A 24675-nucleotide genomic window follows, 5' to 3' on the forward strand; every position below is an offset into this window, starting at 1 on the left:
AAATTTAGATTGTATTTTGTTCTTTAGAGCACTGATGAACCTGTGAATGTGCCACAGAGAGTGTGACATGGCGTCTAAATGATAGGGTAGGTTGCGTGTTAAACTTTTAATAAGTACCTAAGAGTTTTGATTATAGGTAAGACGGCAAGTTAGTAGTTATCGTCAGAAGATGTTTTCGAGGCTGTAAACAACTATATGCTGATGACCTGTTGCAGTGCAAAATGGGTGTGAATCTTGAGGACTGATAGTGATTGAGCGTAGAAAATCTATGTTGCTTGTACTGATGAGGTGAGCCTACAAGGTAGGATTTGTCGAAGTGAAGAATCTCAATCTGATGGTACGAACATTATTAGTTGAGATAGGACAAATTCATGCCATTCAACTTACAAGTGATTCTCATTTAAATTGACAACACGTAAATTTCGCAAATGTGAATATTCTTAAGATATGCCAAGGTTTCTGCTTTCATAGACCCCTAGTCTAGAACACTCATTGCAGTGTTTTTCTGTGCTGGATACATGAATCTTATATAGCAGAGGATGAGGTGCGCAACAGACCATGTTCAAAGAACCAGCGAGCTACTCAAAGCTAATAGAGTGCATGCAGAGTAATGAATACATAATAGTCTACAGTACCTCTTTCAAATCCGGTATAGAAGGATAAACCAGACCAACTCAGCACTAGTTTGAGGCAAAAACAACACAAAATTACCCACTCTGTCAAAAACAAGGGCATTGATGGGACGAAAATGTGACAGTCTTGCCATGATATATGAACAAATACTGTAAGTGCTTCAAATAAAATACAAACTGAGTGATGAACCTACCTTCTTGTTTAGTGATTATGCTTTGGAATACAGTTGAATTTTAGTTAATTCATTAAATTGCGCTACACAGTGAATTATGACCTGATTTAGATGTTGGCAGATCAGGTCCCACGGTCTCTTTTTCGACGATTTTCCCACCCACCAACTTAGGGGTCTGCCTGCCGTATTAAGATGTTGGCTGGTCCATAGGTGCAAAACCGGCAGGGTCCCACTGGCTCCACCAAGAATTCTCAACAGTGTCAATAGTGGTATAGGCAGAAGCAGCTGCTGGCGGGACTCCAACCTAGATTCCTGCTGTCCCTATTATGATGTGCCTTTCCATTGAATAAACTGTGACAGGAATTCCTCCTACTTCGAGTTAGCGGAATCTAATGAAATGAGATACAAAATTACCTTTTTTCCTGCTTCACGCTTCCATCTTGTACCCCATTGTCCAGGACCATCCTTTGCTTAATCAACTCCACCGTGACACCAAACGACTCCGTTGTCGCTGAGATGTACTTATACAATTGTCCTATGTATCATTTATTGACAATTGCTGTAGCCTTGTGTACTTCTGTATTGCTCTTATGTGCAACTTTTTTCTTAGGTGTAATGCAATAGTGTTCATTCATCAAGGTAAAATGAACACACCTGTATTGACACATCATAAAAATATATTTTTTGTGGTGCTTGTGGGTGTTGGGCTTGTGGCGCCTGTGTACATTTAATAGTGTGTGTATGTTGTTTGTGTGGCATGCAATATGTACCATAAAGAAGCATGAAATATAACATATACATTGAGACATTCACAACATATATGTGTAGTAAGATAATGAGTAGCACGATAGCACTTACCTTTCTCCACACCACCATGTCCTCACTCATGACACCGCCAGCACAATGAGAACTTCTAAATCTGCTCAATGCAAACCTACAAGCATGACAACAATGAAGTACTGTTAGCCAGCGGAGAAGTCAGTCGCCGCAGCAGGTCTCCTGTTTATTACCGCAGCATCTAAAAACGGCAGGCAGACCGCCCTCAGCTTGACGAGTACTTGAATCGTTGCCTCCGCAGGATGGCGGTCGTCTGGCCAAAATCTAAATCAGGCCCTTAGTGTTTTACATAAGGTGCGCCTTGGCGAAAACACAGGGAAAGGGCTTTTGAGGGTTGTGTTTTGACAGCACAGCTGTTAAATCACTTATTCCTTACAATGTACATGGAGAGTCGTCTTTGGATTTGCCCCTTTAGACCATTGGATTTCTTCGCCTAGCCTCTTTCAACCATCAGCTTGGCTAAACTCAGGGGAGTAGTCATCTCTCACCTAATGCATTTGACTGTTACAGTCTATTTTTCACCTGCACTTGATTGCTTGCATTGAACTGCATGAGGAACTGCATTACAACTAGGGATCCTTCAGTAATGTCCACATTTCGTTTATTGTTTGGCTTTAATATGCTTATGCTAAATGCATTAGCACAAAAAACCAAAACACGTTATTTTGCCAGTTTTATTTGTTTAAGGACACACTTCGAAACCATTGTGTTTGAGACAGTCTTTGGGCTATTCACAGACTTCATTTTCTAGTGCATCAAGTAGTTTTGCAGTAGCACTACTCCTGTACTACACAATATTATTCACAAAAATACACATGAAGACCTCTGCCTCATATGTTGGCAATACAGGGATCTCTGCCAGAGTTTCAGAGATCACTGCATATGTAAGCCTACGGTGTAGATGTAAATGTTGGAGGGACAAGGATTGGCTTGAAAATTGAGATATCTTCTGCTACATAGGAGGAGCAGGGAGGGGTTTAAGGTGGGACATGCTAATACATCCACTCACAAAAGAGTAAATCCATTGTTATTCTCACTAGGCTTACAAATAAGGTTGCAAATAAAGTTGCAGCCCAAAAGCGAACAATGGTCAAAAGGTCCCAAAATATATTTTAATGTATTCCAGCCTAGTCTGGCAGTAGTTTACTACCAAACATGTCCACTCACACATACTACAACTCAATTCCGCCAGAAAAAATGGAAACAGTGACCTAATACAACACCTCATAGGAAATAATATTAAATACTTTAAATTATTTCAAGTTTTATATAAAAAATATATGGATAGTTAGATATATTTTTGTTATCTTAAAAAGTTAGGCAATATTAAAAATTAAATGTCTTGTAAGTTAAAAAGTTAGAATGTTTTTCTGACATTAAAATGTAACTTTATATAAAAAATAGAAACATACACTTTAATAAAATTTACTAAATATTAAATATCAAAATGCTTCAAAGCGTGACATTTTATGCTACAATAAAATGTTCGTTTTTTTTAAAGAATTAATAAATGTTATTATTTTTCTCTCTACTTTACCATTGGGAGAGCTGTGTCCTGATGATGAAGATCTCTGCCTTCATATGAAATGTTACCAGCAGTAACTTTACACTTGCGAATTCTGTCTTAGATGTCTCCAACTCCTGGTTTCCAGGGTGGAGAAATGTAAGTCTACACTCTGAAATAGTAAATAGTGTTAAAGGGTAGACTTGTATTTAGGTTTGTGACTGGGGACCTCAGAGTGAATGTAAACTGCTAAAAAGTAATCTTTTCTGTTTTTCTGTGGAATCCTAGAAGAGCATCAGTGCAGTAACCTAAACTAAAGTGAATAAAATGACATTTTTCCTTGCTGAAGAGTGTATGGTAAAACATGTTTTCTGTACGATGATAATTGTCTCATTAATCTTAAACATTTTTTATCTAGTGTTGATCACTAAAATTAACTGTAGTCCTCTTCAGTTAAATTCACAAACACACTGCCATTTTAATCTTTTAATAAAATCTAGCAAAGGACCTAATGCAGCATTTTGGAAGTGGAGTGTCTCTTTTTTCACACTACAGTTTATTTACTGAAATTTCTTTTTTTTTTTAAATGCTAATCTATTGCAGCCTTTCCTGCATATGCTCCAAAAAAACAGGGGTTTCTCACTTTACCAGCGTCTGTTGTAAACGCTTCACAACTTCACATCAGTACGTCTAGTTTTCAGCAGCAAGATTATGTGTGGAGAACGTCCTAATCAGTTCCTCTTGGTATTCTCCTTCTGTATGTGGTTATATTTCTCTTCAAGTCTTTATGTCCGCTGTCTCTCTGGTTCCTTCATTGGACTTAGTACCATTCAGCCTATGAGTAGGTTTGACTTACTCTTGTAGTTCTCCTAACTTAGAGGGTCATTAGGATGGCGGACGAACTGGAGTCCGTCCGCCATCCTGGTGTAAACCGGGACCGTCCGCCATGAATGTGATGGTGTCGCACACCCGATCAGGATGAGACTGCCACCATGGCGGTCGGATCTTGATTCTTAACATTGCGGCGTGTGCTGCTGACAGCAGCACCTGCCGAAATGCTAAAACAGCATGTCGTGCATTTCACAGCACTACGTAACAGGCACCATGCCGTGCCTGCCATGTAGTGCTGTGAAATGTAGGGGGTTACGATGGATACCCCCAAGTGCACCCTCACCATGCCCCAACACAAGGGGGGGGGCCCACAAAGGGCCCCCATCACCAATCCCCCACCAGCCTGATGCCGCCATGGAAAGGCCTGCAATGGCCAGCATCCTTATTTGGTGGACGGTGCCTGGTAGGCACCGCCACCATTCAGGGCTACCTAGATCCTTCCGTCAGGCAATCTGTTAGATTGCTTTTGGCGGACCTGTGGCGGATGGTCTTTGCGTCTGCCATGGTCCGAGCGCGATTCCCTCCACCATCGTAATGTGGCGGAGGGAAAATCGCGGTACGATTGCGGAAGGACCGCTACCGCATGGCTGGTGGTGACGGGCCTTCCCCAATCATAATCTGGCCCTTAGTCCTGAATTCGAGGACTAAGTCCTAGCAAAGTCTTTATGAATTTCACTTATCATGTCCTCTAACACGTATTTTTTCTCCTTTTCTTATTTCAGCTTTTTCCTCCTGCCTGTGCTTTTTATAGCCTCTTTTGAATTATTATTGCTCACCCCGGAATTAGAAGAAAATCTTGAGCATGTCAATATTTTTTACTAGCTTAAGACAAACTCCATATATAATTTGGAGAAGAATGACGCCCCTGCTTTTAAACATATTACTGTTTACACAAATTTACTACAGCTTTTGGTCTTGACAAAATTATAGTCTCTACAGCTTTATAGTATCGCAAACACTTTTGAATCCAAATCCGTAATTGTTCTCTACATTTTCCCGGGCTGCCTTGCAGCACTTAATTTTCCTGTCTCACTTTTAGAATGTTGCAGGGAACTATTGCCACAAAAGGCATAAAGTTCCTTTGATTTTCTTTGAAATGGTAAAAATTACTTGTGGTCAAACGGGGTCCATATTTGGAGATACTAATTTTAAAATGATCAGAAGAGAATATTCCAACGTATCCCTCCATGATGCATTGTACACCACATATTTATTTAAAACCTTAGTGAATGTATTACAGATACTGTGACATAAAAAATGTTGATTTTTATATTGCACACTTATGGTTGTCCATAGTTGGCCTCAATACATGGTATATGTATGTCTGTATATATCACTGATGAAATAATTATGTTGAACACTACTTAATTGAACATGGTTGTCCATTAGTGTTTGCACTGATAACACGTGTTGCAAACATTGGCCAAAATCCTATTATTTAAATGACCTATAATCAGGCACTCTTACTTTTGAATGTGCTAGGTATCCAAAATCCGAGAGCACTGTTTACTTGTACATGTTATATTTCAGCCCTGCATTCAGTGTGTTACCAATTTCTTCCTGATATCATATCAGAGGTCGCTATTTTCTTTTGTGAGGTGGCATGATATCATAAATGACCAGTGTTTATATATTCGTCATATATTGAAAACGTGTAGAAAAATAGGTATAGTGAACATCCTTTAAAAGAACTCCAGACTGTGCAGTTCTATGCATATCATTTGTCAGTTTCTTTGAATAGCAAGCATTCTACACCATAATAAAGGAAGGGGCAATGTGAGTTTAGCTTGTGTTTTTCCTTTAGCACGGTTATAAACCTCTGATTGTAGGACAGCAAATGTGACATGGCATCTAAATGATAGGGTAGGGTAGTTTGTTAAACATTAAATGAGTAACTTTGCCATAAGAGTTTTGCTTATGGGCAAGAAAGAGAGTTCGTAGGTGGAGTGAAATATTATTTTTAACTGTATTAAGGTACATTTTCTCACATAGTTTGAAATACTTTAATCAGTATTGTGGCAGATCTTATGCTGGCTTATTTTAAACAAAGCAGAGGGTCACAATTGTGCAGTTCCAAAAATCTCACATTTTCTCTCGCTGTACAGCCTTCAAGTCAGTTCCTGTTTGCACTTTATTTTGTATTCTTATTTCTTCCCCTTTACAGTTATAACAATTTGGAACATCTATGTAATGGAGTTGTTGAATGGGGAAATTATGTTTTACCAATAGAAAAGAACTGAGTTGGTAGACTATACTGCCTGAACCTCAATATACCCCTCGTAATTTCCACTTTTCTGCAAGCCTCACCCATCGCTTCCATTTTCCACTTGCCCTGTAGGGTTTAGCTACACCAAGGTGTATTTCTGCAGATTGCACTGATTTTGAATTACTTTTACATGATGTAAAACATACATTTCTCGCAGTCTTTTAGGCTAGCCTATTTACTGTATTTCTTTGTGGTGGATTTTGAGGCCATCTTTACATTCTGAGAGGAATGATTTGGATCTCAGTTTATTGACAGAGTATTACAGAGCAGATCATCAAGAAACTTGAAGGAGAGAGCTGAATCAGGAGGTGTCCGGCAGAGGTTTAGGTGTCAAGAGGTAGGTGTTTGTTCAATCATAAGGAGTGTGTTGGGGTGGAGAAAGTGACCGATCTGTAGAGGTGTGTGGTGAACATAGGGCTGGGCAGGCCTTTTATTCTACTGGGTATTTCCCAGTAGACTGTAGCCCTTAGAGACCTATTTTGAAAGCTATGGTAAGCTCCTGGTGTCTCTGCGCTTTCCCCAGCTTCCTGAGGATAACTGCAGCAGGCACAGGGAGGCTTCAAGAGCGAGAGAAAGAGAGGTAGGGAGGCGAAAGGTAAAGAGAAGGCAACCCGAAAGTAGAGAGAAAGCAACTGGTGAGGAGGGAGCGAAGAAGGAGAGAAGAAGAGATTTTTTAAAGAGAACTGTGGCCAGGAGACAAGGGAAATTGAGCTGGTTTGAGCATTTTTGGCAGGACTGCTTTTGGTACCCCATTTCGGCATGGGTGAATGGTGCCATCGATGTCGAGGGTAAAACGTTTGCATGATTTGGAAGCAAGTCGTTCGGCTTGAAGGCAGTCAAGTAAGCTTGATGATTATTTGAGCAATTTGTGTGTTTAATGTTGTGGGTGTAAGAAAATGCAACAATATTGGAATGGTGTATTGGATGGTCCCATGAACATGTAGTTAATGTAGTTTAGACTACGAGTGACTGAGGCATTCAAGATAGGGTACTAGTAAATTGTTATGTTAACATCTGGGAATAAGCAGCTGTTGTGGTGGAAGGAATAAAGAACTCTAGTTGCATGCTTGAGTTAAATAGAACTGTTAGGGTCCCCCTTGTAGTGCGCGGTTGAGATGTGGGAGGAGTTGATGGGGTTGGAGAGAGCAGTGGGATGTGAGGATGCTGGACAATGTTTAGTCTTTGAAGAGTTTAGCATTAAGCAGCAGAGTGCTCTCAAGAGAATTCTGCCAGTAAGGCATGAAGAGATTTGTGTATCATCAGTGTATGAGTAATAAGATTTGAGTCTCCTATCTTAAGAACGTGTTCCCCTTATTCTGTTACTCGAGTAAAGATTTGATTTGAAAGGTATCCCACCAAAACTTCTCTTTTCCTGAGATTTCAGGAATAAAATCTTCCTTAGAAAGTCTGAAGGGTTTCTGCCCACTACCACTTTGGCTTTGATACTTTCCTGACTTACTCAGCACATCCTTTGTTATCCGGTATCTTCAGAAATAAGAAGGACTGGCTTGATTGCCACACTGTTAGTTTACACCATTGCCCTCATTAGGAAGAGACTTTGATATGGCACCTCCTAGTCCCTTAGTTTGAAGCACTGCCCTTGTACAGAGGGAGAACTATTAGCTCTTTTGCCTCATCCCTTATGCTGGGGATCTAGAAAACGAAAGTAGGTAAAATGTGAATGTGCCATTCCCTTTTATCATTGAAAGGACTGTTAATAGTTTTTGTGTGCTGCTTCATGGCTAGAGAATTTACAAAATTTTAATAAAAAGCTGGTGAACACTGGGAATTCTTTGGAGTCCATGTCTCCATTTGCAACAAACACAGGATGGCTCCAGATGTTTCATCACCTTGGTGTCTTAAAATTGGCCTCTACTCATACTTCCACATTCATACAAACTTTCAATCATGGGCTACAAAGAGTTCTGTGCCTAAATCCTCTATCCCTCAAACACTTTATGTTGAAACAGAAATGCCACCTACATTTTTTTGTGTCAGTCTATTTTGACTTTTTAACTCTAACCTCAGTATTCAATGTTCTGCTCTGGAAAGACCATTCTACACGGTCTGCAGTGGAAAGGTTAGACTATAATTGTGCTCTTGTCTTGAGCCTACGTTTTGCTCACACATTACGTGATGAAGCAAGAAAAGTGAAGACTAGTGGATTCAAACACTCCATAGCCAAACGTCATCCAATGCTGTTTATCTAGGCTGTGTTTATGATTTTTCTGTGTGCATACCCATGCATATTGAGTTTTTTTTACATCTCACCCCCTTAAACAAAACTGGGACTGTCGGAATGTTAAAGATTTGGTCTAATTTTAGCAGCTCCATGCACTCATTGTACGGATGAAGGCACAGTGCAGTCTCCAGTAAAAACTTTGTGTGTTTATTGAGCACTTTGTGTTATTCCCTTTGACAAGAGCACTAGCTGACGTGCTCTGTTTTTGATGTCTGCAGTAGACAATTAGACATTATTAAGTGGGGGATGGTGGAAGAAAGTGTAACACCACGCCATTGTCCAGGGCTGATTGCCACCAGGATATGAAGAGAAGAGAATGGTGGTTGGTTAATAGTTAGGGACAGATGCTTTTTACAATTCTCCCTCCCCCTCGAAGAGGTTGGTTTAATGGCCCTTTTTGTAAATTCCGTACAGTCTCCCATAGCTTGGGGCTTTCACCAAAGGATCTCTTTGGACATCCCCCTGTTCAGGTACATGTCACTGGTAGCTTCCAGCCTCAGCTCCCTTGACCTCTAAACCTGTGCTTCCTCTTATGTTTGATTATATGTTGGAGCCTTTAATTATATTAGAGGAAAATAGACAAAACAATTTCTCTCCTAATGTTTACAAAGATATATACTTTTGTTTCAGAACCTTTTGCATAAACCTTGCCTTCGATCAAATGTACTGCTGGTTATGTGGTTTTTGTTTTTTTTGCTGTTTGATGTCTCTCATACATGTTTTCCTTTCTTTTTGCAGGCGAAACCGGTCTTCTCATATCAAAAATAAATTCAACTAATCCCTTCTTTGGCTATGCTGGCAGCAAAAAACATACAGAAAGTAAATTACTATGTGATGTATTTAGAAAAGGAGATCGATTTTTTAATACTGGGGATTTAATGTTCCAGGATCAAGATAATTTTCTGTACTTTCGAGATCGGATTGGGGATACATTCAGGTACATTTTATTTTGTAAATTGGTGACACATAACTTCTTCCTTCCATTAGAAATTGATTTATCTTCACCGAATGTGTGGTAATGGATTGCAGAATGGTTACAATTCCAATTGGTGTATTAGTGATGTGAACAAAATATTTTATACTACTCACCAATAACTTAATGGATCCGATGTAAGGTGGTCATGTTCAGGTTTCTATCTACCAGATTAGATAAATATGCAGGGCTTTTGCCCCTTAAAACAAATCTTCTTTATGTTGTAAATTGGTCTTAGTACCATGACTGTCATGAGCGAGGTATAGTTGTTTTCCATTATGGCATTTTAAAGCACCGGGTGTAGTAAAACACTTGTTGTCTTCCTAAATGCACAACTCTCAGGCTGGTCCATGTCGGGCATGAGTAGCCCATTCAACCCTGGTTTTGTCTGGGTATCCACGTTCTTGTTCTTTTGCTATTTATTCAGTTACACATTCAGGACTATGAGTACCAGAATGCAAAGAACAAACTTAGACTGAATGATCTACTGACATCTGATCCACAGTCCGCTTAAGAACCAGTGCCACAGAGATTTTGTTTGTTTCAGAGAGTCTATTCTGCTATTTCGTCTTCATCGGTATGCGTCTGTCTCAAATTAATTGCAGGCGATTGTTATTAAATCTTCTATGTGTAATGTCCTGGAATGATTTTATTAGCATCACTTGGTTCTTTCACAGCCCAAAACCCTGGCTCAAAATACACATTTCACATATAAAATACAGTTTTTTGTTTTTTTATAGATGGAAAGGTGAAAATGTTGCAACCACAGAAGTTTCAGACATCATTGGAATGGTGGACTTTATACAGGAAGCCAATGTGTATGGTGTTGCTGTTGAAGGTGAAATACTATGTATAATAATCCTAATATTGAGGCTTGATTTTAATGTATAATTGTATCGCTGTCTTCTGATCTGCTCCTCCTATCTGTTGAAACTAAGCTCTCTATGAATCACACAAAATGGTTGTGTTATAGCCAAAGCTTCACAGTGCATGTGCAGCTCTTATATAATATGCTGCAAGACATCTGTGTTATAACCCCTATTGGTCTGTGTGTACACCAGTCTTCATTAATACCATTATTACACCACACGTTAAATCTGTTGCATTGTACAAAGGTAGAGTTTACTTTTCAAATACTACATAAAATATGATTTCCTTTATAGATGCATACATAACTAATTGGTTATGTCGTAGATGGATGATCCCCTGTTTCTACTGAGATGATTGAATTGAGAGTGACTAACGTGCTCTCTTAACATCATTGTTTATTTTGATCAAATTAGATTTTGAGTTGTGCCCACAATGTATACTTGCTTCACTGCACTTGCTTTGTATTGATGCCTTAGTATGCCATGTTTTGGCTCAGCAGGGTATGTGTTGGCTCAGTTAAGTGGGTATGAATTTTGTAGACTTTTGATAATGATTCATCCTTTGATCCCTCGTATAATGCATTGCTTCACCTATACACCATCTGTATAAAAGAAAAGGTAAGCATAAGTATACATTGCACAAATAATATGTATCTTCATTTTTTTTTTTAAACTGAGGCCTCACTTTGCTTTGCTGAAACCCCTTACCTGCAGTTTTAGAGTGGACCTGTTTCTAAATATGTTACCTTGCACATGGGGGTGCAGTTTACTGTGCCATCTTACTTGGGAGTGTCATGATAGCACAAGGAGAGACAACCATTTTAGTTTGGAGGTTTGTGCTAATTTAAGCCATTTAAGACTTCCTTTTCCTTATTCCATACAGATTTTTGACTGCTTTGTATATTGGTTGAAGGCAAAAAACATATTGCATGTGTAATGGGTAATGTGGGTGCCTTACTAGCCTAGTTTTCTCTAAGTCTGTGCGGTGAACTCCACTCCGCTCGCGGAGTATGCGGAGATTTCCACACTGCACGTTTCGCGGTGTTCTGAAAAACCCCACCCCATGTAGCAGAGCAGAGTTTTTTTCCCTCGCTCGCGTTTGTCTACGTCAAGTTGGCGAGTGAGGAAAATCCACCTCCCGGCGAGAATTTTCCTTGTTTGTGATTGTCAGCATCAAGTTGGCGAGCGCAAGCGTGGAAGATTAACCTCCCGGTGAGATTTCTCAACGCAGGCGGTCATATTTCTCATTGCAAGTGGTCGCGTATGCTCGCGACCGCTCGTGTTGAGAAACTGTCCGTTCGTGTTGAGGAAGCAGCTGCTCCAATAAATATCTGCTCGAGCGGCAGAAAGGAAGCAGCGCCCGCTTGCGATGTGCATGGTGCCGTTCGCGATGATTGCACAGTGCAGACAAGCACCTGTCACTGAAAATTACCGTGAACAGCATTTATTCAACGCACTCCACTGCTTGCAGAGCTACGCTTAGCGCGGCGGAGCTTTTTTTGCACTTCGCGGAGTTCTGCATTTTGCGGAGTTCTGAGTTCTGCTAGAACTCCGCCTGGGCTTAGTTTTCGTTCCCTCAAAGCACATTTCAACTGGGCCATTTTCAACTTTGGTAAAGTCAATGTCTTAAAACAGGTAGATGCAAAGGGAGATCCTAGTCTTAGATTAGACTAAGGAGCATCAGGTGGATAACCAGGTTTTGTTGGATTCGCTAGTGCTAAGAAACAGAGGGCGGGTCAGAAACAAACCTTGTCCAGAGGGATTGTTCTGTGCATAAAAATGTGCTATGCTCTGGCCAAGAAGAAGCCTCCTGTTGGCCTTCTGACTTATTTTACCAGAGCCATGGCGTTGTTAAGAAGCATTCCGGTGCTGGACATTTGCCAGCCTTCCACATTCACATTTGTCTGCTCCTTCACCAGACATTACTATCTTGATCCTCATGTCTGCGGATAATATCATTTCACCAGCTCAGTTCTGCAGGACTTCCACTGCTTAGATCCCATTCTTTTTAGGAGGTACTGCTTTGGTATTTAATAAAAATGTGAGTAATTGATGTTTAGATGTATCCATCAGTTGAATAAGTTACTTTATGGTGGATACTCTATATCCGTTCTGTGGAGTCGACTTTATGGTTCTAAAAAGATACCTAGTAAGATTGTGCACACTGTCATATATTGATCTGTCGAAATTGATCAGCATCTGAGAGTGCAGAAAAGTTTCAAAAGAAAATGTTGGTGTGCAGGATTGCTGCTAGGCCTGGGCGGAAAAATACGCTACGCTTGCGGAGTGTGTGTAGTTTGCGGACTACGTGCTAAGCGAATCTCACGTAGCACAGTGCAAAAACGAGTAGCATAGCGTAGCGGGCATTTTTTGCTCCCTCGCTGTCCTCAACGTCAAGTTGGCGACTGCGAGCGAGCAAAATCAACATCCCGGCGAGACTTTTTCCTCGTTCGCGATCATCAACATCAAGTTGCCGATCGCGAGCGTGTAAAATGAACCTTACGGCGAGATTCTCAACGCGGGGCAGGACAGTTTTCTCATTGCAAGTGGTCACGTATGCTCGCAACCGCTCACGATGAGAAACTACCAGTCCGCGTTGAGAAAGCTGCCGCTAGAGTACAAATCTACTAGAGCGGCAGAAAACGACGGCTTGCACGGTGCATGATGCCGTTCGCAATGATTGCACAGTGCGGAAAAGCATCCGGCACTGTGCAATCATTGCGAACAGCATTTCCCTACCGCACTGAGCAGTTTGCGTAGCTATGCGTAGCCTGCAAAGTGCACTTCGCGTAATTACAGGGTTAATTGCTGCCTATGTACGACTTCATGCCACATCGGGGGGGTGCAAATGCACCGTATAGTCCGATGGCGCCACTTTCAGCACATGGGAGATACTACTGGAAATATCCAGATCTTGTCTGGTGCCAGGTGAAATTCAAAAGGTGAGGATTCTCCAGTTAGATGGAGTATCCTCTAAAAAATAGCATTACCAAAGAGGTATCATTATACCAATTACTGCTGCTAATGCAAAAAACCTAGAGCATGGGCTGTTTTGTGTGCAAAGGTATCCCACTTTCCATGTATGAAAATGGCTTATGATCCATTTCAAGATGCCTTTCCTTTATGCAAATGAAGCACCTATTCACAGAGAGACCATATTGTGCTGCGTACATGATTATCCATCACAGTCAAGGGCTGCTAAAGCAATTTAACAGACTAAAGACCATCAATTCAATTGATGTGGACTTGAAGCATTTATTTGCTACTTCATTGTGTTCACTTTGCTCTACATTTTACCATGGGTCAGGTAAGAGCGGTTACGTTTTAGTCAGAACAAATTATGTATATTGAAATAACAAATAAGACAAAGACATACAAGCAATTGAATTGATGGTCTTTAGTCTGTTAAATTGGTTTAGCAGCACTTGAATGTGACGGCTAGGACACCTCTTTACGTAGATCAATATTACCACCCCGTCCAGCCGCCTAGGTCCAAACCCCTTGCTGCTATTACGTGTACATGATTATCAGCATGCCTTTTCAACCCATATGCAAAGCAGCATGACACACTTTGATTGTAGGTGAAAATCTGAGTTAGGCAGTTAGTTATAGATTCCTTTCCTTAGAATTACCCCCAGGTGTCACACTGGTTCCGGTGAATTTTTTATAGCAGTACCCCAGCACGTCAGTAGGTGGCGTCGGTCGACTTCGCATCCATTGTCGGCGTTGTGGTGGCCGGGATGACGACACAGTGCCTACGTAGATGCCGCCCCTGCGCGCTGACTTTAGTTCTTTGTTTTTCCACATCAGCCTAGCGCAGATCCGGAGAGAGCTACCCATTAGTCACTTTTTGACCAACTTTTTTCAATGTTTTTTCGACCTCTCTTTCGAGTCTTCGACTCCTGGTGCATGAGGAATATCCCATCGTCGAACCGGCTTCAAGCCTTGCTGGTCTTGTCACAGTTGTCGGCTTTGCCTGGGTGTCGGCACCGCATCGCTCCCGGTCTGATTTGAGGGAAAGGTCTTGAGACCAGTTGCGGAGCCCCCACACTTCGTCCCACTTCAAGTCTTCGAAGTCCTCGGGTAAGTTGAAGCACAAGAAGAAGGCGAAGAAGCAACAGCGCTCTTTGCCTTCTCCCCGTCAGTTGGTTGACGCGAAGAGGGATCCGGAGCGTCGCTGTGTTAAGGCTCTGTCTCCAGTTCCTGATTCAGGGACCACTCCGCGCCTCCCCCTGTTTCTAGGAGCCGGGACATCCACGGCCCAACTTTGTATGTTTTACAAAGCCCTCCACCGCATCTTTGGGCAGCCAGACTCCACCAACATGCCTTCGGGCCCCGCAGAACCTGTCGGGGGTCCTGTGTCTTCAATTCTGGTGCCCAGTGCCGGAGGGCCCCATTGATCCGGGCCTGAATCCGGATCAATGCCGGTCGAACTTACTCGCCTTCCCTGGCACCGACCCCATCCCTGAGATGGACCCGTAGCCGACGTCAGCCGACGCCGGAGGGTACATTTGTTCCCCTGGTGTTCCCTATCACCCAGATGGTGGTGATGAGGACTGGGAGGGTTCTTCTGACCCTTTACCAGACCAGCTTGAAGAGCTGCACTGGAGAGAGGACCTGGGTGACGCCAGTGGCATGCTTTCTCCCCCTACCGTGGCTACGGAGGAGGGAGCGTCCGACGCTGTGGTGGTGCGAAGGACAGCCGAGGCCTTGGGCCTCGAGCTCCCTTCAGTGACGGTCGGGACTAACCTCCTGACAGAGATGCTTCAGCCTGCGGGAACCTCCTCTGAATCTCTCTTGCCCTTCAATGAGGCCCTCACTGACGTCCTTCTGGGCACCTGGTCCAAGCCCAGCACAGGGTCTCCTGTGGAACGGACGATTGCCCTCTGCCACTGCCCGGCCCCAAGCGACCCAATTCACCGCACCCAACACCCTTCCCCGAGAGCTTGGTGGTCCGAGCTTCTTCCTCCAAGGGTGCATTCCCTTCTGCTCCCCCAGACAGGGAATCCAAGCACCTGGATCATCTTGGGAAGCGAATGTTCTCTCCCTCCAGCTTGGCTCTGCGGTCCGTGAATACCACGTGCCTCTTGGGCCAATACTCCCATACAATCTGGGCTACGGTTGCGCAAGTGCTGCCTCAGTACCCGGAGGAGGCCTGGGCCGTTCTCTCCCAAGCGGTGGCAGATGGGAGAGACGTGGCGAAATTCCCGATTCTATGTGGCTGAATACCACTGACTCACTGGGCAGAACGACTGCCACGTCGGTAGTCCTTCGGCGCTATGCCTGGTTGAGAACATCTGGCTTTTCGGTGATGTCCAGGCAACTTTGCTGGACATGGCTTTCGATGGGCGTCGCCTTTTTTGGTGACAAGGCAGACTCGGCGCTGGAGCGCTTTAAGGATTCTCGTGCTACGGCCAGATCCTTGGGCCTCGCTGCGTTTTCCTGTCCTTCTCAGTCTGCCTTTCGCCCCTTTCGTGACTAAGGACGGGGCACCCCACCACGTCAGAGCCAGTCCAGCCACTGGCCCACGCAAACTGCCCAGCCTCTGCATGGCTGCCGACGTGGAACCCAGTGACATGGGTCATGCGAACCAGCGGGCGGGCCAGTCCACCCTTTCACCCCCTGCAGCAGCTTCCAAGCCTTCCCAGTCCGACTTTTCCGGGCCATCTACAGCCAGTGGGCGGCAGGATTCGCCATCACCGCCCCCACTGGCAATCTGTTACGTTGGACAGGTGTGTTTTGCAAATAGTCCAAAGGGGCTACTCCCTCCCCTTCAAAACTACCCCTCCTTCCAACAAGACTACCCCTCCCTCCATGCCACTGTCTTTCGATCACATGTCAGAGGATCTTTTGCCGCTTCTTCGACAGGATGTTTCAGCTCTCTTGGCCAAGGGGGCTATCGAGAGGGTCCCTGCACCAGAAGTAGGTCATGGTTGCTATTCCCGCTACTTTCTGGTGCCCAAGAAGGACAAAGGCCTGTGTCCTATCCTAGACCTCAGGGCCCTCACCGCTTTCTCTGCAAGGAGAAGTTCAAAATGCTCACGTTGGCTCAGGTCCATTTTTGCCCCCCAACCCTGAAGACTGGATGGTGCATTTGGACTTGCAGGAAGCCTATTTCCACATTCCCTCCCTGCCAGCCCACAGACGTTACCTACGGTTCGTGGCAGGCCACAAGCATTTTCAGTTTACAGTACTCACCTTTGGCCTTACCAGTGCCCCTCGGGTGTTCACGAAGGTGATGACAGTGGTCACAGCTCATCTGAGCTGATTAGGGGTTCCAGTCTTACCCTATCTCAATGACTGGCCGTTGAAGGAAGGTACGCTCCAGGCTGTCGTCTCCCACCTCCAGACTACGGCAGACCTCCTGCGTTTGTTGGGATTCACTATCAACGTGCCGTCGTCCCACCTGACTCCCTCTCAGATGTTCCCTTTCATCAGAGCTGTTCTGGACACAGTTCAGTTTCGTCCTGGATATTCGGGCTGTGATAGCGATGTTCCTGCCTCTGTCCCGTATTTTGGTGAGAATGGCCCTGAGGCTGCTGGGGCTCATGGCCGCCTGCATCCTTCTTGTGGATCATGCCAGATGGCACATGCGTACTCTGCAGTGCGACCTGAAATTCCAGTGGGTGCAGCATATGGGGAATCATTCCGACTATGTTCAGATCTGGGCGGGAACAACTACTGCAGTGGTGATTAACTAACCAAACTTGGGTCAGAGGCAGATCCCTCTCCCTTCCCAAACCAGACCTCACAGTGGTGACAGATGCATCACTTCTGGGATGGTGCAGATCAGAGTAGTCTGGTCTCTGGCGGAGTCCAGGCTTCATATCAACCTGTTGGAGCGCCGGGCGATCCGCATTGCACTAAAAGCGTTCCTTCCCTCTCGCAAAGGGAAAGTGGTGCAGGTGTTCACTGACAACACCACTGCCATGTGTTACTGCAACAAGCAAGGCGGGTCCCTGTGTCAGGAGGCTCTTCGCCTCTGGACGCAGCTGGAACATCAGGGCGTGACCCTGGTGGTTCAACACCTGGCAGGCTCTCTGAATGCCAGGGCGGACGAACTCAGCCGCCGGAGCCTGGTGGATTACGAATGGCGCCTTCACTCAGAGGTGGTGCAAGGTATCTTTCAGTGGTGAGGAGAGCCTTGGTTAGATCTGTTCGCCACCGAAGAGAATGTGTCAGCAGTTCTGGGTTGGAGTGTCCAATGCGGTACTTGCTCGGCGACGCCATTCATCACGAGTGGAGTAGTGGGCTCCTGTACGCCTTTACGCCTGTACCACTTCTACCCAGAAGGAGATGGTTCTGCACCCGAACCTCTCCAGTCTCCACCTCCTTGCTTGGAGATTGAGTGGCAACAGTTGACAGCTTTTGACCTTCCGCCCGAAGTCTGTGATGTTATCTTGGCAGTCAGGTGTCCCTCCACTAAAGCGGTATACACCTGTCGATGGAACAAGTTTGTGGCATGCTGCACAGCACAGGCTGTGGATCCTCTCTCTGCCCCTCTTTCTGAGGTTCTCTTGTTCATTCTTTCTTTGGCCCAGCAGGGTTCTGCTCTGGGCACTCAAAGTCTATCTAGCAGCCATTTCTGCTTCCCTTCAGCTACCAGATCAGCCCTCTTTCCTCAAGTCCCCTATTGTAAATAGGCCATTATTTATCTTTTTCCTCCATCTCCTTTCATAATGCCCCAGTGGGACTTGAATCTTCTTTTGACTTACCTTATATGTGCTCCTTTCGAGCCTCTTCTTAACTGTCCTCTCAGGTTCCTCACTCTCAAAATGTTCTTTCTTGTTGCCATCACCTCTGTTCGGAAAGTGAGTGAGCTTCAGGCTCTTTCTTTAAAGCCCCCATTCTTCTCTGTGCATCCGGACAAAGTGGTGCTTTCGACAGGACCCTCGTTCCTTCCTAAAGTAGTAACACCTTTTCACATAGGACGAACTAATACACTGCCTACTTTTTTCCCGCCTCCGCACCCTTCCAAGGAGGAGGAGAGACTCTACTGTCTGGAACCAAAACGTGCGCTGTTCTATCTCAACCGCACTGAAGATTTCCGGGTGGACCATCAGCTCTATGTTGGCTATGCGGGTGCCAAGAGAGGCCAGGCTGTCCAAAAGCGTACCATCTCCCGATGGGCTGTCCCTTGTATAAAACCGTTTTACCCTTTAGCAAAAAAGAAGCCTCCAGTTGGGCTGCATGCTCATTTCACTGGGGCTACGGCAGCAACTACTGCATTGACACGCGGAGTCCCACTCACTGACATCTGCCAGATGGCAACGTGGGCATCTATGCACACGTTCACCAGACATTACTGCCTGGACTGGCAAGTCCAGAGGAACGGCTATTTTGCCCTTTCTGTCTTCCAGGATTTTCTGGTGTGAACTTGGTTCGCGGACCCTCCTCCGGGGTTGGTATTGCTGGGGTCTCTAACTAACTAACTAACTGTCTCTTTCAGATGTAAAAGTTACTTACCTTCGGTAATGATGTATGTGTAAGAGACATAGGTTAGTTATAGATTCCTTACCACCTCACCCATCCTCCCCGCTCTGAGAACTGACTTCTAGGGCTAAGGACTCCTTACAGGGCCCTAATTGTGGCACATCAGTGGTCAGCCTCTTTCATGGCTCTGCACTTCTGGCGTGTAAAGTCTTGCCAAAACTGACATCTAAGAAGGCACTGCAATGTCACCCCGGCGACCACAACACCGACGATGGACACGGAGTCGACCGACCCCACCTACTGACGCGCAGGAGTACTGCTAAGAAAAAAATCTCCAGATCCAGTCTGACACCTGGGGGTAATTCTAAGGTAAGGAGTCTATAACCAACCTATGTCTCTTACAGATACATCGTTACTGACTTTTACTTTAGAATGCATGTCATTTAGGCGTGATGGCACATCCAAGAACAACTGACAACATGATAGTGTGGAAAAGGTAACTTTAATTAAACAGGTGCACAAGCTTCATACATAAATCCTTGGCTCCACACCTTACATACTTACCATCAAAACCCAGCGTCACTGTACATCTTACTAATTATCCCTCCTCTTCCCTCTCCTTTACAAATCAAAAGCCCAATCACAACTCTCCTCACTCAAACTGCATTCAACCGTCACAAATACACCACTGCTGCCATCTTATTATTCCATTCAGAAACTGAATTCCAACCCCCCCCCCCCCCCCCAAGCACCTCTTCCGAATCCTCGACTGGGTCTCAACATGACCAGCGTTTCTTGCATTAACTTTCAACTTGTGTAACCATACTGCCACCAGAATAAACATCGGAGTTTTTCTGTCCCCCCGCTTGTTAGGAAAGCAATCTACATCCCCACTAGTAGATGCAACATTCCTGCAAGCACGTTTCTCACCTGCATCTCAACCCCATAGATTGACAGATGCACCCCATCGTCACAGAAAAACTCCACTGTTTCATATCTGATATCACCATGCTCGAGAAAGACTAGCTCTTTGGCCTTGCAAAACTTCTTGGGTGCCCTGTTCCCTTTCCATCTCGGCCTGTCAACCCCAGGTTTCTTTACCCCCGCCAGGCTCTCCTCATCAAGAGCTCAGTCCACACTATGGTGGTACCAGACCATAAACATCTTACCTCCAGCAAGTCCGTTTTAATGCACTGTGCAAGAGTCCGTTCTTTCACCTGCTCTAAATCGTTTTCACCTAAATGCAGGAACAACACTTCTGGGCGGGGGCGTCCCCTTGCCAACAAATTCATTTTGGGCAATAGCTCATGCCATAGCATGTCCCTTTTCCAAACCATTTTAGCTGCTCCACCTTGTTGAGAAATCTAAGTTGCTTTCCACCTGTCCTGGTTGCAGCATGCTGGGCCATCCATTTCACGGAGAAAGATGTCCTAATATCCACACCTCTATTGACCTCTCCCTGGGCCCGCAATGCAACCTAGGATGAAAAACAGCAACATTATTGCAAATTGTGAAAAAACCCAACCCAATCGCAAATAGTGCTGGTAGCAGTCAAACCACCATCTGCCAACATACCTGATTTGCGCCGCCATCGACCCCCTAGCCTGGAGAGTCTCTATATCATCCTTGCAAATGCTTGGCAGCATGAGTATAACCTTCTTCAGAATGTCCAGGGTGATCGGGCACCATATTCTTGCCCAGTACCCCGCTTCCTTGCCCAACCCTCTAAAATCCACCTCCAGAATTCCCCCGCCGATAACTCTTACCCCCACAACAACTTCCTGTAGAATGCCACTCCCGCCAGCTTACCAGCTATGGTGACAGCCGGTAAACCCTTGTCAATCAAAAACATAATAAAATGTATCACATCAATCGTTCGGGCCTGGACTCCACCCACACCGCTCCGTCTCATTGCCTTAGACAGGAAAAATTTGTCCCATGCAAGCCCATATGCTTTGCGGGAAGACTCCAACAATGAACAGAGTATAAGCTGCATCACACGCTCTCGCCCATGGACCACAAATGAACTGGAAACGAGAAAGAGCATCGGCAGTTTCATTGTTCACTCCCCCAATGTGTCTGGCCTTGATAGACAAGTTTGCGTGCAGGCAGTCTAATACAAAAATTCTTAGCAACTGCCAAACTTTTGGATCACAAGCCGATAGTCGATTGATAATGCTAACCACCTCCATATTGTGCACATTGAACATGACAGACTTTTTAGCAACAAGGCATCCCCACAGACAAACTGCCACCACCGGTGAAATAAACTGTAGGAAGGGAATGCTCCGATCCTGTGCTTCCATGCCTCAGGCTACTCCTCCATACACCACTGGCTTTGTCAAAAAATGCAGAACTCGTGGCCGCCGGCTGCGTCGGAAAACAGCTCGACAGACCATTCCACCTGCTCTCCCACTCCAGCCAAGGGGATTCCATTGCAGTTACTCAAGAAAACTCTCCATATCCGCAAATCTTCCTTCATCCCCTACCTTGTGGTGAACCCTGTGGTGTGGGCGTGATGCCTTTGCCAATGACCAAGCAAACTGTCGACAAAAAGTTCTGCCTGCCCTTACTGCTCTGCAAGTGAAATTCAAATGACATACAAGGACTTGAATATCATTCCCCTGCACCTTGCCCTTCGCCACCATCCTGTCCAATAATTTCAGACACTTCAGTTTCTTGTCCTCTGGCAATCTTATCTCCATGCAGGTGAAATCCAGCTCAATACCCAGAAAAGTAATCACCTGTACTGGCCCCACCATCTTCCCTGGTGCCAAAGGGACGCCCACTTCATACATCAAATCCTGAAACAAAAGCACACTTCTCCGACATTCCTCCGATTCTGGGGCACCCACCAATAAAAATGTGTCCTAATAGTGAATCATGACCTCCTTCCCCATGACACGCTTGAACAACTTCTGCAGAAAGGAACTGTAAGCCTCAAACAGTGAGCATGAAATAGAACACTCCATTTGCAATGCTTTGTCCACCCAAAACTTCCCCCAAAATGCATAACCAACAATATTTAATCCTTTGGGTGAACAGGTAACAACCGAAAAGCAGATTTGACATCCTATTTTACGATCAAAACATCCCGGCCAAACTGTTCATCAGCTGTATGGCCGTGTCAACAGAGGCATATTGCACTCTGCTGCAAGCCTCCTGGACGAAATAATTGACTGACAGGCCCTACAGCCACAACAAATGTTGAATGAGCCAAAACTCCCTTGGCTGCTTCTTAGGAACCACCCCAATCGACGAGACCCGCAGATGTGCCAAAGGTTAGTCATCAAATGGCCCTCTATCCTTCCTTCACTCACCTCCTTCAGCAATTTGCATCACACCAAATCTTCACGTCCATTTACTGACTGTAAGTTGTCCGCCTTTTGCCGCACCCTGTGATCATCAAAACACAAACGAAAACTGAACTCAAAACTGGGCAACAATAAATCCTTCTCCCTGTCCGTACCCAACTGCTCAAGCCAGTGTCTCGGCCTCTCCATCTTAACTGCTGCGTGTGCCCTTGCCCATAGGATTCTGTTCCCCTCTGCCTCTGCCCCTGCCCCTCTTGCTGTTTCCCTGCCACTGACCTCCTGTGCTACCTTGCTGACCAAACCCACTCCCTCGACGCCCTCACTGTGTGAGCATGTGCTTCCCAACACAATTAGAGAATTTATGTCTATACTTACAATACTCCTGCAAGCACTTGCCCCTGTTATAGGACCAGTAAGCTCCTCAACTTCCCGCCTGTCCTCTCCCCGCTGACCCACCCCTGCCTCGGTGGGACGCCCTCGAAAGGACTTGTATATCACGGCCACCTACTTGCTGTGCAGGTAGGCGGAACTGGCGGCTCTGGTGTAATCGTCTGGAGGAACAATTCATTATTCAGCTGTGCTCAAATACCATCCTCATCTATCTGGGTGTGAAACTTCTCATCATAACGCACCCAGGTCCATCTCCCGAATTTAAGTCTTCCGCACAACATAAAGGTACTTGAACAATGCCACGCTCCTTTCAGGATATTTCTCACAAAACACACTTGAATAGATAAGAAAAGCTTCTGTCCAATTCTCAGTATTAACTGGCACCTTAGGCCAGCAGGCAGCTCATATTCTTCTTCCTTTGATCCCTCCTCTGTCCATATCTCCCTATGTAATAGCTTGAAAATTTCTCTGTACTCCCCCTTCCAAATGCACTGGTTGCCCATTTGATGCTGGGCATCAAATGGGCACCCAGAGGCTTAGTAATACCCATTTATGGGAGCGTCTTGCGTTTTATCTCCTGGCTCTCCTTTTTATCCCCTGCACTTTTCTCCTCCGCCTTATCCGCAGAGTCCAGCACGTTCTATTGCAGTTTCTTACTCGCTCCCTCTTTGTCTTTCCACTCTGTCACTGCCTCTGTATCTGTACCCTGATCCTGCACATACTTGCCCTTCAATAGGCAAAGGGTTGACTCTGTGTGTTCATTTGCTTTCAACCCCACAGCTTGCACCCCCACCTCTACACCCCTGGCAGCGCTCACCACGCAAGGTTTCTTACCTGTCCTCAAGGTCAGGGCCTGCACGTAAACCGCCCATCCTGACGCTGGCCTTGCTTACGTTTGGATGGACACTGCCCTTGCTGATGCCAAAACCGTTAATGCCTGCTACAAAACTCCAATTCTCCCCCTCCGGTTAGGTTCACTGCATCCCTGATGCACTTCATGAGGCACCACCCACCAGGTACTCTCATGCACCTCATCCTCCACAATTTTCCCTTTTTCAGTTCATCCTCGTCATACCCACCCTATAATGTGAAGGTCTCTGATACCCATTTGGGTCTTGTCCGTGCTATACAAAACTATATAAATAAATAATTTTTTTTAAAAAGTCCAATTCCAACTCTTCATCCCAAGCATCACCACCATGACCCCCACTCTTACCAGGCAGTTTGCCATCGCCAACACCACCATCTCCAAACTGTGCAGTGCAACATTCCTGATAAGTATCCGGTTCAGGCAAGGTGGACGCAGATCCTGATCCCTGCTGCTTCAAAGCACAGTCCTGCGCTGTCCCAGAGCCGGCTGCAGAGATTCGATACATACCGTGCTGCAGCCCCTTTACACTGGCGACGACGGCGGAAACGAGCCCACGCCGCCCCATTGCCCAGCTCCAGCGCTCCACAACTGTGAGTAGCCTCTGCCACGAGGGAACACCCAGCAGCCATTTGAACACCCAGCATGCTGCCCCTAGTAAAGGCCCTGCAGCCACTTACATAGCCAGCCTGCTACCACTAATAAAGCCCTTGCAGCTGCATAAAGAGCCAGCCTGCTGACACTAGTGGAGGCCCTGCAGCCCACATACAAACCAGTGCCCTGGCCAGTGAGTAGCCCTCAGCCCTCCAGCCTGCGCTCACACACACGTCAGGCCCTCAGGGCCCCCTGGTGGACGTCGGGGGCAAGCAGAGTAACCACTGCGCGCCGTGCCACGGCCCCACTGCGTCACAACCAACCTCGGCCAGGCGGCTGCCACTCCAGTCCCGTAGAGAGGCAGTGCACGTGCTGCGAGGTGCTCCCACAGCTGCGTCAGGATGACAACGATCCCGGCCATCGAGCCCTTCGTGGTGGACGGTGCCTCCTCCTCCCTTGCCCCGAAATGGAGGGACTGGACCGAACGTCTCCAGAAGGGGCAGGAATAGCCCGCGACAGGTGCAGAGCACTGCTTCTCCACCTAGGAGGCAAAGACATACATGGCATCTACAAAACGTTGGTAGAGGCCACCCCCAAGACGTATGCAACTCTGCTCAACGCTCTGAATGCACACTTCGAGCCTATGGCGAACAGAGACTACGAGAGATGTATCTTTCGCCAGGCCAAAC

At 45.6% G+C, this 24675-nt stretch overlaps 1 protein-coding gene across 1 annotated transcript in view; it reads left to right on the top strand.

The window, feature by feature from the left end:
* Positions 1 to 24675, top strand: part of SLC27A6 (solute carrier family 27 member 6) — a 373836-nt gene that overhangs the window by 328396 nt on the left and 20765 nt on the right. The window contains exons 7-8 of the mRNA XM_085632711.1: positions 9284 to 9482; positions 10259 to 10356. Of these exons, the coding sequence (XP_085488837.1) occupies positions 9284 to 9482; positions 10259 to 10356 (297 nt within the window). The remainder of the gene's footprint in view (positions 1 to 9283; positions 9483 to 10258; positions 10357 to 24675) is intronic.

Source organism: Triturus cristatus, chromosome 2_1 (assembly GCF_964204655.1).
Source record: "Triturus cristatus chromosome 2_1, aTriCri1.1, whole genome shotgun sequence".
Lineage (NCBI taxonomy): Eukaryota > Metazoa > Chordata > Amphibia > Caudata > Salamandridae > Triturus > Triturus cristatus.